At 41.5% G+C, this 15,238-nt stretch overlaps 1 protein-coding gene across 1 annotated transcript in view; it reads left to right on the top strand.

Annotated features, from left to right (window-relative positions):
- Nucleotides 1-3,149: 3,149 nt before the first annotated feature.
- PLEKHH1 (pleckstrin homology, MyTH4 and FERM domain containing H1) overlaps nt 3,150-15,238 on the top strand; it is a 43,428-nt gene continuing 31,339 nt past the window's right edge. Inside the window, exons 1-4 of the mRNA XM_062576704.1 lie at nt 3,150-3,281; nt 9,165-9,227; nt 11,482-11,631; nt 14,710-14,793. Coding sequence (XP_062432688.1) covers nt 3,156-3,281; nt 9,165-9,227; nt 11,482-11,631; nt 14,710-14,793 — 423 coding nt within the window. The 5' untranslated portion in view covers nt 3,150-3,155. The remainder of the gene's footprint in view (nt 3,282-9,164; nt 9,228-11,481; nt 11,632-14,709; nt 14,794-15,238) is intronic.

Raw genomic sequence — 15,238 nt, 5'->3', positions numbered from 1 at the left:
TGCAGGTTGGGAAAGATGAAACCTGGAGAAGTAAGAATATAATGTAAGTCAGCAATAAGATTGACTGACAGAGAATGCAGGTCCTCTGATTCCTACTGCAATGTCATTTCCACGAGGAATGACTGGGACAGTCTCTGGACATGGACTAGTATTAGGCCTAGGTGGTGGGCCATGAGCTGCCTATTTTGCCTCCTCTGAGGAGACAGAGACCAGCTGTTCCAGCAGCAGTGTAGGGCCTGAATGCTCAGTTCCTGCCTGCTGCTGCTGACAAAGCAGGGGGAAAGGAGTGAACAGAGCCCCATGCCCTCAAGCCACACTGGTGCTTTCCCACTTGAATCCCTGAAATCCCCATCACATCCTTTCCCCTTCCTCTGTTTCCCTGCAGACCTCATGGTCCCATTGCAGCCATTCACTCTGGCACCCTCACATTTCCCATCCCTACTTCTATTCTTGTATTACCAAAAAACTGAATTTTCTCTTCCTCAGGGATTTTTGCGTTGAAACTCTGTGGAAGGAAGGTGAAAAGTGTAACCTTTTCATCCTGCTCTATATGCATGTAGGTTACCTTAGGTAACCTTAAGTGGAATTTCTTTAAAAAAGTGGGATATCTCTTCTTGGTAGCCTGTACATGAAGTAGCAAGCAGCCTTCCACTCCGTGGATTCTCTGTGTGTGTTTCTTTGTGCAACAGCTTTTCAAGAAGCCTTTTTTATTCAGCAGTCTGCCTTTCTATTCTTCAGGAAGCACCTTCCTAGTCAACAGCTATAAAATAAGGTCTTGTAGTGTTTTTTGCTTTCTAGTTAGGTCTTTTTATTGTATAAGAAGGTCTCTTGGTATTATTTTAGAGTCTGGCTGGGAAGCACACAATACTTCTGATTTCTAATGTGAGTTCAGAGTTCACTTTCTGCAAATTCCATACTATGTACTTAACATTCATAGTTTTCAGATTCTTTCCTGCTGGCAAAGTTGTTCCAGAAATGTTCTTAGCAGAAAGGAACACAAAAGGACTGCAAATATTGGGGGGGGAACAAATTCAAGATTCTTCATTGCGGTTAACTTTGAAATATTTGCCCCAGCTCCACCCCATGGGTTCCTTCCATCTCTGCTTTCTGTGATCCAGCATTAAATGTGTTCTGGGGTGTGAAATAGGAACACTATAATGTGCAAGCAGAGGAATAACCTTAGTTGAATATGTCTGAGTACAGGTCTCCCAGTGAAAAAGGCTTTCTCTCTGCTATTATCTGCAGCACTTGAATATCTCCGAGGCAAAGTGGATTGAGCTAGTGTGGCTGCTGTCATGCAGGACGCTTGGCCCATCATGCGTTCTACCCGCTTCGGTTACCTCGTGACCTCTTAATGAAACATGCTATCTGCTTGTAATACTAGTCAAGAGACAAATCTGTTCTCTCATGCCTGCTTTCCCCTCCCTCCCCCAAGTTGCTTTCACGTAGCAGCAGGTTTTATGCTTTGATGCATGTCAGCAGGCTGCCAGACAACGCTTTTGGAAAGGATTAGGTGGTCGGTGCAACCAGACTAGGGAAAAGGATTTCCCTGCTGCACAGAACGTGTTGCAGAGGTGTTACTTCAAACCCGAATGTCAGAATCAAATAGTCTTTGCTTGAATGAGAAAAAGTACGACACATCAGGATTCAGGTCACATAGCTTTATTTTCTTCTGATTTCTCTTTATCCCTGTCTGTAGGCAGAGCCTATCCCAGCAGCCTCAGATAGGCAGAAATGGTGGAGAAACTCTGTGCACAGAATCCTGCCCAGATTCAGGGCTGATTAGGGCTAGAAGGGGCCAGCAAGTGGAACAAGCTCTTATCTTGCGATATGACAAACCAGAACGCTGCCTGCCTGCCTGGCTAGGAGAGCACAGATCCTCTTGCCACCAGAGAGCTTCAGAGGGGGCTGTATCTCATGAACCTTAGAGCCCCTCATGCTCCTGCTGAGGTGTTCAGTCCCAATCTTCTGCCAGCGCTGAACAGCATGGGCATCACCCTGCATTCCCCCTAAAATTAGGGCATTGAGAAGCCAGTCTGAAACTTACAGTTAATAGGAAGAGGGCTGGCTGGCTTTCAGATGTAGAGGAGAATTCGTGATTCTTGATTATAAGCAAGGATCAGATGCCACGTGTTGTGGACCGACTGTGGCAAGTAGTTAGTGACTGAGAAAACTATTACTTCATACATCCTGTTTACACAGCCTGTAGGAGACAAGGCATTGGTATCTTTAGTTAATAATGATTGTGTGACCTGAAACATATTTCAGAGTAGTGTTTTGGAGAGTTTGCAGCCATGTTGGCACAAAGAACGCGGGAGTAAAAATATTTTTAGTCTGTAGATAGAGGCTGAGAAGGTCTGTAAGGATGGCAGAGAAAGGCTGTTTGTGGAATATAGTGTAATGCATTAGTAAATTATTTACTCAGACTCTAAAGGTAGAAGTTTATTTGAATATTTATCTGTTATCCATTAACTGCTTACTTTCATATGTTTAAATGCTTGAGTATGCTCATCCATAACATCCTTGGCTTTAAATGGAGTGCCAGTGGTAAATTACCGTTATTGCCTGGCAAAAACTTCCTAGATTTCCCTGTGGGGAGCCAATTCTACTGGAATTTTGTAGCATAGCTGTAGGGGACACACAGTAGCTGCATGGCAGCAGTGCTGCTCATTTTGGATGAGCATCCGCTTCAAAATGTAGCTGTATCAGTGAAAGATGTCACTATCCCCTGGACTTTTTCCCTGTTCATCAGCTAGAGTTAACCATTCATTCAGTCCACTGGGAGAGCTAAATGGCCAAGCACTCTTTAACTCACATAATCACCCATACCCCAGCCATTTGCAAGGTCAGCTTATGTGCCTGACTTGGTACCAGAGCCAATCAGGAAGTCATCATATGATCCATTTATCTAGGACAGCAGTGAAAATAGTAACCTCTGGCAGAGGGCAATGTAAATAACTTGGGATAGTACCATTTCATTTGGCACATCTGCTTGCAAAATAAACTGTGTCACTGTTTCCATAGACTGGACTTGGGGAGTCTGTGGACACAAAGAATGAAAAATTTGCCAGTCTAAAATGATTTTTTTTTCCTTTCTTCTCTAGGATTTTTAGAGTATCGCAGAAGGCGTCCCAAGCTGATGAATTGATTTCACAATGGCTGAACTTGCAGTGGAGAATGGCAGCTGTATGGACTGGCAAAAACGGTGCCTTGCATTGGAGTCCCAGCTCTTCAAATTCCGCTTGCAGGCAAGCAAGATCCGAGAGCTGTTAGCTGAGAAGGTGAGACAGTGGTTGCTTCTGTTTTACACTGAGTTATGGGATGAAAGCAAAAATCCCTAAACACTGAGCCATCCTGCAAAACTGTTAGCTGCAGTAGGGATCTCTTCCTCATTTACAACATGTCATTTCACTCTGCTCAGCACTTAAGATATAGGGATGTGCCTGCCAGAGTGGTTTAAAGTGGCCTTAGTGAAAAAGAATTTGGCCTTATTTACTGGAAAATCACCAGGTATTCTGACACCACTGGAAAACATTATCCTAGCAAGATTCTGGATACCTCAAATGACAGGCAGATACAGAGCAAGGATGGATGTTTTAGATAAGAATAGCGGGGTCTAAACTGGGCTGGCAGTAGAAAAGCTTACAGGAGTGCAAATTATGCTATAATGTTAAAAGAGCAGATAGGGGTACAAATAATGCTGCAACTTTAAAATAATACTGTCTACTCAGTCAAAACATTCTGGGGATACTGGAGAGAGCACTGAGATAATGTAGGAGATCTGGATCTGAGAAGTTTGCATGGCATCTATTTTAGAGGCTTCTCCTACTCATCTCTGTCTTTCAAGAGCACTAGATGAACTCTCTTGACATTCTAGGGGAGAGGGATGGCAAAGATCTGAAGTTCTGGTGTAGATTTTTATGGGGGTTTTATGGTATTTGGTTTCCCTCATGGAGAGGATTTTTGTTGTTACTGTGTTTCTTAAAATGGGTTATTTTTCAGTTTGAATTATTGCCTTTTCATTAAGCTCTTATTTGTGTTCAATCAAAGTTTGTCGTTTGTTTTGGAGTTCCTTGTTTGAAAAATGTGGCTTACAATATCCCAGTACAATTTAAGATTGCTCAGCCATTCAATTACTATTGGAAAGTGAGGACAGCTTCTTTCAGTCACAGTTTGCTAATGAAGCTGTAATCTCTGCAATTGACTCAAAATGCTCTTAAGTTGTACCTGATGATAGATACGTTCTAACTCACTTGTGCTCCATTTTGTATTATGAAACTTTAATGTATATATTCTTGTTTGTTAGCTTTGGGTTTTTTTTTAATGACACCTACTTCAGAGAGTGAAGCAATTTTTGCCCTTACTTTCACTGTAATTATACTTCCACTAACGCTGTATGTCGCATGTGAGGCCTGTTCGTTCCACTCCTTGTATTGTTCTAACAAATGATGCACCCCCTTTATCTTTCCACAGTAGCTTCTGAGATGGACTTCAGTGCTTACATTAATGTTAAGAATGGTTGAAAAGCCCTATTAAATAAAGGGGCTTAAATCATTTATAGTCATAGTGTACATCTAGTAAGGACTCTGATATTCAGGATTCTACATTTGCTGCATTATAGCATCTATGGTCATATGTTTTCTTAACTCTTACTGTGAGAAACTTTCTGACTATCCAACAAAACAGAAACCCACCAATTAAAACTTATTTTTGGAAAACAGACTCTCCAGAGATTTGGTGGACTCTCCCTGTAAGGACTTCTGTGGGCCAAGGCAGAGAATAAAATCATCATCTGCTTCAGGGGACTGGAGACCTGACTGTGGTTAATTCAGCCCTTCAGTCAAAGCGATGTTCCCTTCTTTAAGATTAGGTAGCAGCTTGGTTCAGTGATTAGGTTACTCTGTAACTACTTGTTTAGCACTGTCATATGCTCAGCTGAAGGGTCAAAGAGCTAGCAAGTTTGCAACTGTATGTTCTTAATGTCTTTCGGGAAGGGGAGAGAGCTCAGGTAATGTGTGACAGCTCTGGGCAGGCTCTGCTGACTGACACGAGGTCCCAGCACAGTCGCTCAGCATATGATGCTCATGCTGAAAACTGCTGCTGGTGAAGTCTCCTGTGCCTCAGGTTCCTGAGCACTCTGCAGTGAACTGCTCAGAGACCCTTCTTCCCACCCCAAACTACAGGGCTTTCCAGCAGTCACAGCAACCAGGGCTCTTGTCCATGCTGTATCCTCCACTCACTCAGATAGATGGGCAGTGACAAAAAACTGAAGAAAGTGGAGGAGGAGGAAGATGCATGCTCTCATGCTCTACATGCAGTGATGTTAACCCCAGTGATTTTTATCATGTATTTTATAGCAATTGTGATTTTGTTTTTTTTTTTCTTACAGACCCACCTGTGAAAATGAAGAGATTCAGACTTTTTTGAAATAGTTCTGTGCTCTTAAAAAAATTTTGAGGGGGAAATCTTGAAAAATGTGAAGTGGGCACAGTCAAGCTATGTTGCCAACCTGTGGTGAGCATTGCCCCTGAGACTTTTTGAATATGGGTCACAGCAGCAGGAAATTAAAAAAGAAAAAAGGTTGAAAGTGTCTTTGCCAGGGAAAGCAAAGAACAATGTTAGCAGTGGTGTGATACTTGCTCACTAGTGTAGCTAGGGAGCTACCTGAATCTAGCAGTCTGGAAGCTACTGATTGAAAGGCTTAGAAACCTGACCTTCACTTTAAATCAGTCTTTTTAAACCAACTGTATGATTTTAAGAATATTTTATTATTTTAATTAAAAAAAAATCCTTGCTCATGCCTGGCGTTGGCAGTACTATGCACACTAACACTTTAAATATTTGAGATTTTTAAAATCCGCTTAGATTGGATAATCTAGAGTGCTTTTCAGAACATGAGGAATTTAAAACCCAGCAGTTTAACTACCAGTGCCCTGGTTCACACAGTGTGAGCTCTCATTTTGATAGCCTGATTTGCAAATATGCAGTTGTACCAGTCAAGTTAGCTCCAGACAAGATGCGCAGAGCTAGGCTCTGGGTCGGCATAGCAGAGGCACCTAGCACCTTGCCTTCAGGAAGAAGGGTGGTTGTCTTTTCAGACCCCCTTGGGGGCATGAGACCCCTGGATCCCAGCTTGGTGCAGACATTAGCAGGGATCAGGGCTCTTTGGAAAAAAGCACTTATTTCCACTCTGAGTTTCTCATACGCACAAAGAAAGGGATACTCATCTGTTGGTGAGTGGCATAGCAGGCCTTTGCCTTGGCAGCAACATGACCTGGTTGCAAGGGACCTCTTGGAAAGGATAGAAAGAAAAATGAGGCTGACAGGCATGAACTTTTTTTGCTCAATTTTATTTTGTGTGTTTTGAGTGGACAGAAGTGGGGAGGCCTGGGTGAATGGTTGAGAGGAGAATTTTTGCAGCTTTTAGAAGGACCATTTGGGTAGCTTTTAACCTGTTTTTCTTGGTTCAATAAATAATGAACGTTTGGAAAAAAAACGTTTGTCACGTGCAAGCATGACCATATAACTGGACCTGCTGCTGTCTCTGCATACAACTACCTGGGCTAATGCTTGGGAGAGGAGTTTCTTGAATTTGGCTCTGCCACTAATTTGTTATGTGACCTGGGTTACTTAGTAGCATTTGTCAAATTATAAAGCATTTTGAATGAAAGGGCCCATGTAAATGCCAAGTATTATTATTAATTCATTGAGGGATTTGAGAGAGCCTTACAAACATGGGCATACTAAATGTGAATGTGTCCCAGTGAGGCTGCTGACACCAGAGATGGGTGAGATAATCATTTTGTGTATATGAGAAACACAGCAGTTATTTTACAGTTCATAGCAGGACAACCCAACAATGTAGTACAGGAAGTAAAGAAAAGGAGTTCATTTGGGGCTACGGGGGAATTAGAGTGACAGAATGTAATTGATTTGCCTGGAGTTTAGCCAGGTTATCCTGCTTGCACAAGAAGCTTCCATAACTCTTAAGTGATCAGGAATAGTCATGACATACATTTTCTGTCCTGATCAGGAATCAGGACTGCTAGCACCAGAAACCAAACTGTCATGAGGCTGGAATAACAGCGAATTTCAGGCAAGAACAGTGCCTTCTTCTTAACATAACCTGAGCCTTTCAGAAAGATCTCCTCACCTTTTGGAGGATCAAATTATTAGGATAAGATGCTAGCCTTTGAGGAAAAGCCCAGAGGTTTGTCTAAAATCAGTGCTGTGAATATAGCCTCTGTCAATGGATCAGAAAACTAGCAGATTTTGACTCCAAAACTGTCAGAAACAGCCTTCCCCCCCCCCCCAAAAAAAAAAACATGTTATGTCTCCAGCTAGTATCAGTCTTTCATCAGCAGATCTGACTGCTACCTGTTTGTGGTGAGGACTATCCAGTTACTAACAGGGAAATGCATGGCTAGGTCACTGACCCTGAAGGATACAGGCTCTGTCACAACCCAGATCACTGCTGTCAATGTTAGATTTCCTTGGGCTTGGTCTCTACCAAGATTCTCAAACTGGGTCTTCAGTCAGATAAACTATGGCTTTGACAGTCTATACAATCTTCTACAACATCTCTTGTTCCTCTGCCAAAAAATGTCCTTGATGGTTTGGAGATTAAGCTTCATAGAGTGTGATGTCCTTGGCCTATCTCCTAGGGGAAAAAAAAACACACGAAAAAACAGCAACAAAGAGAGGTATTTCATTGAATGTGGTACTTGCTGAAAATATTTGTTATGATGTGATACGTATTTTAGTTATATGGTCACTGATTTGTCTACATATATTTGTGAGAAGTTGTCTTTTGACAACTCATGCCTGCTCATATGATCACAGTGCACTTACAAGAAAGTGTATTGTTTCCAGCTAAAGAATAGGAAGTGGAAACACAGGAATGCTGACATCTCTATTCAGGGTGATCAACCTAAGATGCATAAGCCCCATTTTCAGAAGTATTGACTTGGTCCTGGAGTGTCCAACTTGGATACTTGGCTCTAGTGATTCATCCAGAAGCATGAAGTGTGTTAGAGAAAAAGAGTTCAGTTCCCTTTGCAACTTGTTCTCTGCCTGAAGCACAATTCTTTTAATCTTCTGGAACTGCTTCTAGTAATTCCTTCATCAGTAAAACACTAGGAAAGTTCTGGAAACTCTGTGAAGCATCCTTTAAATTCTGCAGATGAATAGTTGAAATTTAGTGGCACTGAGTTGACATTGTTGTGCTAATATCTGAGACCCATCAAAGCAGGGCAGGTGCTGGAACAAGATCTTGCAAGTGCAAATAAGATCCTAAGTTGCCATCAAAAAGGCTTTAGCAAAAAGTTGCTAGAGGAAGAGAAGTGAAGTCTGGTCTTTATTTAACAATTTGTAGCATAATTCAATCATGGAATATAGGTTTCAATAAAAGAGACATGAAATGTTATGTTTTCTAAATGGACTTCTGAGCCCATGTTATGAAATGGTGACTTTGTTTCACCCCAGATACACCTGCCTCTCGCTGAGAATTAAGTGGTTTTTTTGTACATTTTGGATCAAATTTTCTGCAGTTGTCCTTTGACTTCAATAGAAATGATGCTCAGATTAAGGATCACAGAACTGGTTATTTGTAAAGCTCTTTAAAATGAGAAGAAGCATTAGGAAAATTAAGGTCGTTATTCTCTTGTCAATTATGAACCTATCATATTTTGGAAGCCAAAGCAAACTATTGACTATAAAGAACAAGCTTACCAAGATGTATTCAGTTTTGTTTACTGTCATGAATGAACCCTAGCTGGAATGAACACAGGAGAGAACGGAGTGCTGTAGACAGGCTACTTGCAGGGACAACCCACAATGTGTAAATCACAGAGGGTGGTCTGTGATTTGGACTATGGGAGTATTCCCTTGACCCTTGTAATGAATGATGAAGCTCACTAATATAGAAACAGTTCTGTCAAATTCAAAGTGAAGCAGAAGAAAAGACTGGAAGAGGTAAAGGCTCTTTTTCTTGGTCAGAGCTGTCCAGTTAATGCAAAAAAAAAAAATGCCAAAGATTTGTAGTCCTGCACAAGGAAATGAGACTCCTGAGCCAAATGGGTGAAATGCTAAGTAATGTTTACTTTTTTTCCCTTCTCTTTCCCCTCTCTGCCTCCCACCTCCTTTATTTTCTTTTGAATCTAAAGATGCAGGAATTGGAACAGAGAGTGATAGAAGCAGAGCAAAGGGCTGAGGATGCAGAGAAACAGGTAAGAAATTTTGCCACACTTGCTCTGATACAAACCCAGCAGGAACTTATTCTAAACTCCCTACATTCTAGCATACAGACAACACTGCAGTGTTGTGCCCTACTAGAGAAGCACTGATTTATAGTCATGAAGTGATTTTTCTGTTTGAGGTTCCCAGTCTTTGAGCCTGAGCTATGAGCAGGTTTCTGAATAGGTTTAACCCTATATGAAAGCCAGCACGTTGTATCTGCCTCTCAGCTTCATAGCCTTTTCCTCCTCATTTACAATAGAGAAGCAAATGAACTGTGAAGTGGTGACACAGTTGATTGTCGAAAAGGAAGAGGATGTTGTACCTCAGAATTAAAGTACAGAGAGCTGCCTACTGGGTCCTCAGAAAACAAACAAGAAAGAGTACTGGTGAGGACTTGCCTACAAGTAGGGTAGGTTCTGTAAAACAGGTAGGGTGTGTCTGCAAAATCCATTAGCTGTTTTGGAGCAGATGCTTGGACAGAGCATGGACAGAGCATGGACAATGACGAGCTTGGCTGGGGAGATGTGCGAGGGATGCCCTTACAGAAATAAAGGTTATTCTGAAGGTTGCATGCACTCACCTGCAGCTAGCAGTTCTGCAGCCATGCTGTTGGCAATTTCTGGAGACAAGATCAGCCCTCAAAGCTGCAGCATCTCTGCCTTTCTTGCAGTCTTATCCACATCCAGAAAAAAAAGTGTTGCTAAAGAAATGCTTCATTTCTGTCTGGCAGTCTGAAGAAGTGACAGCATAAGGAGCAGGGGCATCTCCTTCAGTAAACAGGTTTGTTCAGCATGAATGAGAAGCGGCTGACAAATGAAAGGGCTCCATATTGAGTATAAAATCCCTTATCTTTCACTCCAGGAGACTTGGGGTTTGGATTGCTAATTCAATGGGCTCCCTGCAGCTGCCAACCTCAATTAAAGAAATCACATGTTTGCAGTCCCCACTGTGAGCCTCCAGCACAGAGTCAGCGTTTGGGCATCAGACAGAAAGGAGGGGCTATTTCTTTTTACTATAATCACCCTAAACTCTAATGAAAACACATCCGACTCAGCAGGCTTAATGTTCTGGCTTGGATGTTGGGTGTCTGCCTTTCTGATTCAGTATGAGGAAGAGGCAGTTTGCCTCTCTGTCTAATGCAGACAGACAGGAAGACAAAACACAGCTCCTGTAAGTGAGGTGTAGGCCGCCCAACTGAGCGTGAACAACTTTCTCACGCAGAGTCTCTGCAGGTCATTGCCTGCATTCTGCCTTCTGGCTCCATGCTCATGCCAAGCTAATGGCATCTGGAATTGGTCTCAGAATTCTTTGCAGAATCAGTCACTTTGGGATGTGCTGGAACTGGGTATTTATCCATCATCAAATGCTGCAATTAGTGCATTGGAGTTAAGCTGGAGGAAATTTAGTCACCTTTAGAGGTGAAGTCTTGTAACACATTGCAATAGGATGAGGTAATGGTAAAGCAGAGAAACTGGGGTATTGGGACACACTGATTTGGGAGAAAGTGAAGAAGTTCTCAGTATTCACTTAAAAACTTGTTAGACTTCATAAACAGCTAGATTTTAGAGCACTGAAACCTTGTCTTTAGAGAAGGAACACTTAGGATGGCGTTTTCCTGTTGATATGAGCTACTGTTGGCGCTGGCAGGAGCTCCAAGATGGGCAAAGCTTTCAGAATATATAACATGTTATCTCTAGACCCGCTAATAAGTTACCATTTATCAGAAAACCAGAAGCAGCCAAAACATTGTTAAAGCTGAGGATCGTAAGAGGACGGAGTTGTTCAATACATTTCCCTATAGTACTCTTGACATGAAACAAATAGCCAGGATTTTGTGGTGTATAGCCTGATACTGAGTGGGGTAAAAAGCGGACCATGGTATTGCAAAGGAGGAAAATGTGTTGTACTGTATCCATATATTTATATAGACTATGGTACTTAAATTGTCTCCTTTACCAGTAATGGATAAATATTTTACACTCCACTGTGTTTCAGTTCACAGTTCAGTTTGTATCCTTTACTGCCTCAGCATTGCAAGTTAATGTTATTTTCAGTATATGAAAGTTACATTATTTTCACGTATATGAAAATTAAAACTGTGACTTAATTTTTTTTCCCTTCCTTTCCTGATTTAACAAATATAGAACCTAGAAATGTTCTCAGTCAGTCAGGGTCTTGCACTAAACAAGCAGCTCCTGAATTTGCATTGTTTTGGTTTTGATCTCCCTCTGATTATCCTTACAGATCAGAGTTATGGAAGAGAAGATGAAACTAGCCAACATGAAAACCAGTGAATCGGAGGGTACTCTGTACAGGAAATACCAGGAGCTGATGGGCACAGTGCAGGGGAAGGAAGTCCTGATCAACAGATTGGAGACACAGTTGGCAAAACAGGTAAAGACATCTTCTATGGGGAGAACTGCAGTTTCATGAGCCAGAGGGACTCTGTAATGTACGGTTCAAAGATACAGCTTAGGTCTGCATTGTTATGTATTACCATCTGAGTTGTCTCCAGATCAGCTGTAAAATGATGCCGTGGTTGACAGAAGATGCTCTCTTTCCTTTCTTCTTCAAGACAAAAGCCTCTATTCAGCCTCTTGTCTTCCTAGCAGTATGTCTGCAAAGTCATTCCATGGCCCACTTTGACTCACCATATGCTGCTTCTCAGCAAGGGATCTCTCCCCGTCTTTAGCAATTCTTTAGCAAGCCAGATGTGTTAATTATAAAATATCTGCTATTTTTCCATATGGCTAGTTCTTAGTTGCTTGCATTCTCACTTGGAGGAAGAAAAGAGCCATACCTGCGCCAGGCCTTATATTTCAGCTTAGGTGAAGGTCTTCTGCTGTGGCCTTGTGTATAACATAAGGACTCAGTTAACGTTACACATTACTAAGTAAATAATTTCCATTAAAAAGAAAGTAGCTCATCAGAATTTTACATAAGAAATTACTTTATTGTTTGAATTGCACTTTACATTTAACTAATTTACACCTGCTTAAAGGGCAAGCTAGAATGATGTCTGAACTTCTTGAGGCCAGGTACAGTGTGGAGGCCAGGCATCGCTCTCTCTAATAGTCTGGGTTTCAGAGCACTTCCTGGGGCCGACTTGTTCCGGCATAATGTAGACAGAGTCTGTGCATTGTTTCTGCATATTGGAAGAGAAAGACGGGGTTCGAAAGGAGCTACACTAATGATCAAGGTCTGGAAGCAGCTTTTTCGATCAAAGACAGAAGAAATTCTCATTTACTCAGAAGTGATGTGTGATATGATTAAAATCAAGAAACAGATGAGAAAAAGATGTTTCTGGTAGAAATGTCATTATTCTATCAGCAGGGGGCAAAAAGAGATTCTAGAGGTGGAAGTGGAAGCTTGACAATTTCAGGCAAGAAACAATTCATCCCAAAGTCACCAGTTTAATTTCAGAATGGAAAGGGAGAGTGGGAATTCAAGCTGATCTTTAAGAGCTGCTTCAATATTGGCACCATGTCTACTTCCAGTGTGTTGTGGAGAACTGTAGAGTTCAGGACATTAATAAGAGGACCCTGAGGTCATGTCTGCACCACACAATAACATGGGATACAAAGAATCCCTAACTGCTTCTGGACTTCAGAGCACAATAACTGCATCTACAGTGTTGTGCCTGAGTGAACTGGTTCTGCTGAGAGGCAGAGCTTATAAGGCCCTGTGACAACACTGTGATAATGTGGCTCTTCTACTTCAGGACCCTGAATGAAATCTTGGCATTGCTCTGCACTGTGTGGCGTAACAATATTCTGAATCTTTTACCACTAGGTCCCTAATCTGCCCAAGTCATTGGAGATTCAAAGACATTACCATGTGACAGTTATTCAGAGAACTATGATAAACCCACTACATTTGCCAGATCATTTCAGCCCAGTGGTCTGTCAAGTCTGATATTCTGATTCCAGCAAAGGCTAGTTGGTACCTGATCATTAGCAGCACACAGCCATATCCAATGAGGAAAAACTAAATAAATTCTTCTCATGAAGCATGAGATCTGATTACTTTTATTTCATTATGCTCAACTACAAATGTTACTGCTGGCCGTAATGTTGCCAAGGTCTATTTTAAAGTCAGCAAGTATATTTGAATAAGAACTTTTAAATGTACAGTTGTGATGATGAATAGCATGTGATGATTAAAAGTGATGTGTGGGGAATTTACTGCAATCTACTCTGTATTTGTATGTCATTCTTTAAGTGAACTTGTGCCCTTTGGTATAAGGGGGGAAAAAAGGTGTTGTTGTTGTTGTTATTATTATTATCTTAATTGGAAATATATGTTCACATCAGCAAAACCAGTATGGCAGAGAAAACAACCAAGCAACTATTATGTTTGTTGTCCATTTAATTAGAGAAATCAAAGACTAAATGTGGCATACAGAATATATTCCCCTCTTTCCCTTGCTTCTAGAACTGACTTATCCTTGTAGTTGTTTAAATCACTTTGTAGGCAGATGACCTTTCAGTGACATTCCTTCTCCTGAATCCACACAGGAGATGAACAGAAGGCTTCAAGTGATCACGGAATCAATCTATCTAGTGTCTTTTGAAGGAAATGCACAGAAAAGAAGAAAATACAGCTGAGAAAACACAGCTGCAAAAAATGATGTAGCAACATTGCCTAAGCAGATACTTAGGGAAAAATGTTGATTGTGCAAATCAACAGTATTTCCATAAAGCCTTTGTGTAGACTAAAACCTGTTTTAAAGGATATGTAAACATACAGCCACTTACACCTTCTAAAACCTGCTAGTGGGCCCTGTGGTCTTTCATGGTCAAGTTTGGAATTTTGGTGCTTTCTTTTGTTTTTTTTTTTTCCTTTTTTCTTTTTTTTTTCCCTCCTGAGTCTGCTAACTTAGATTTTTTTTTTAAAAAAAATTACTTTCTCAGTGAGAATATTGTGTGTGTTACAAATATAATGTTGGCATTAGTTTCCAAACTCATGCCCTTTAATATCTGCCCTCAACACCTGAGCTGCAGCTATTGAATCCCTTTTGTCTGGAAGCATTAGAAGGTTTTATAAATCACATATAGGTGCCACTTAATTCTTTATTAACTTCAGCCAGCAAAGAGTCAGGGGGATGGGACACTGCAACTGCTCGACAGCAAGCAGCAACACTGCAAAACCATCTAGAACAGGAAAAGTTAGAGACCATATATAAATGAAACTCTGGGAGGGGAGTAGTAGGTAGTCATCACCCAGGCTGGATTTTGCCATTCCACAATAAACTCTTGAAACAATCTTCTAAAAGTAACTCCAGGGACCATGTAAGACAAATTAAATAGCTTAATTTTCAGAGGACAGGTGGGCAGCCGTATCCAAAAAAGCAACCTTAAATCTTAGGCCTGGAATGGAAGCTTCAGTGTATAAGTCACTCCTGATGCAGTAGCTTACTGAAAACACTGTTAACTGTACTATCCTAATGCATTTAATCTTTTTTTGGCACAGAAACAGTTGAGGACTGAGGAAGCAAAACTTGTTCAAGAGAAAGCTGCCAAGATCAAAGAGTGGGTAACTTTTAAACTGAGAGAGGTGAGTCTTCAGCCTCCTGCCAGGTTTCAAGGCATTTTAGGTAGGTGCAGTGGCTGCGCTGCTGGTGGCCTCCTGCCTAGAGACAACAGTCTGAGGGCAGAAAGTCAGTCTGCCACAGAGGCCTTCAGCCTGCTTGGCACTGCACACACTCAACTGTAGGGTTAGAGTTGTCTCTGTGACTGAGACCTATTGATTGCTTTGGGCAAAATACAAATGACTGCTAAGTTGCTAATGCCAAAAGCAGTCTCTGAAGAAGGTTACTGTCTCATTTACCAAGCAGAGGTGATTTTCCCCCAATTTTTCTTTGCCTCTACCTTTTTCTCTGGGTGCAGTTTCTGTCCCTCTTTCTGTGAAAGCAGCTGTGACACAACTGCTTTTTCCTTTGCTCTTCCTTAATTTGCCATCCTTGACCAATGCTGTTTTCCTCCTACACAGCATTCTGTCA

The sequence above is a fragment of the Rhea pennata genome, chromosome 5 (assembly GCF_028389875.1).
Source record: "Rhea pennata isolate bPtePen1 chromosome 5, bPtePen1.pri, whole genome shotgun sequence".
In the NCBI taxonomy this organism is placed as follows: Eukaryota; Metazoa; Chordata; class Aves; order Rheiformes; family Rheidae; genus Rhea; species Rhea pennata.
The sequence above is the reverse complement of the archived record's forward strand: the minus strand, read 5'-3'. Positions and strand labels throughout refer to the sequence as shown.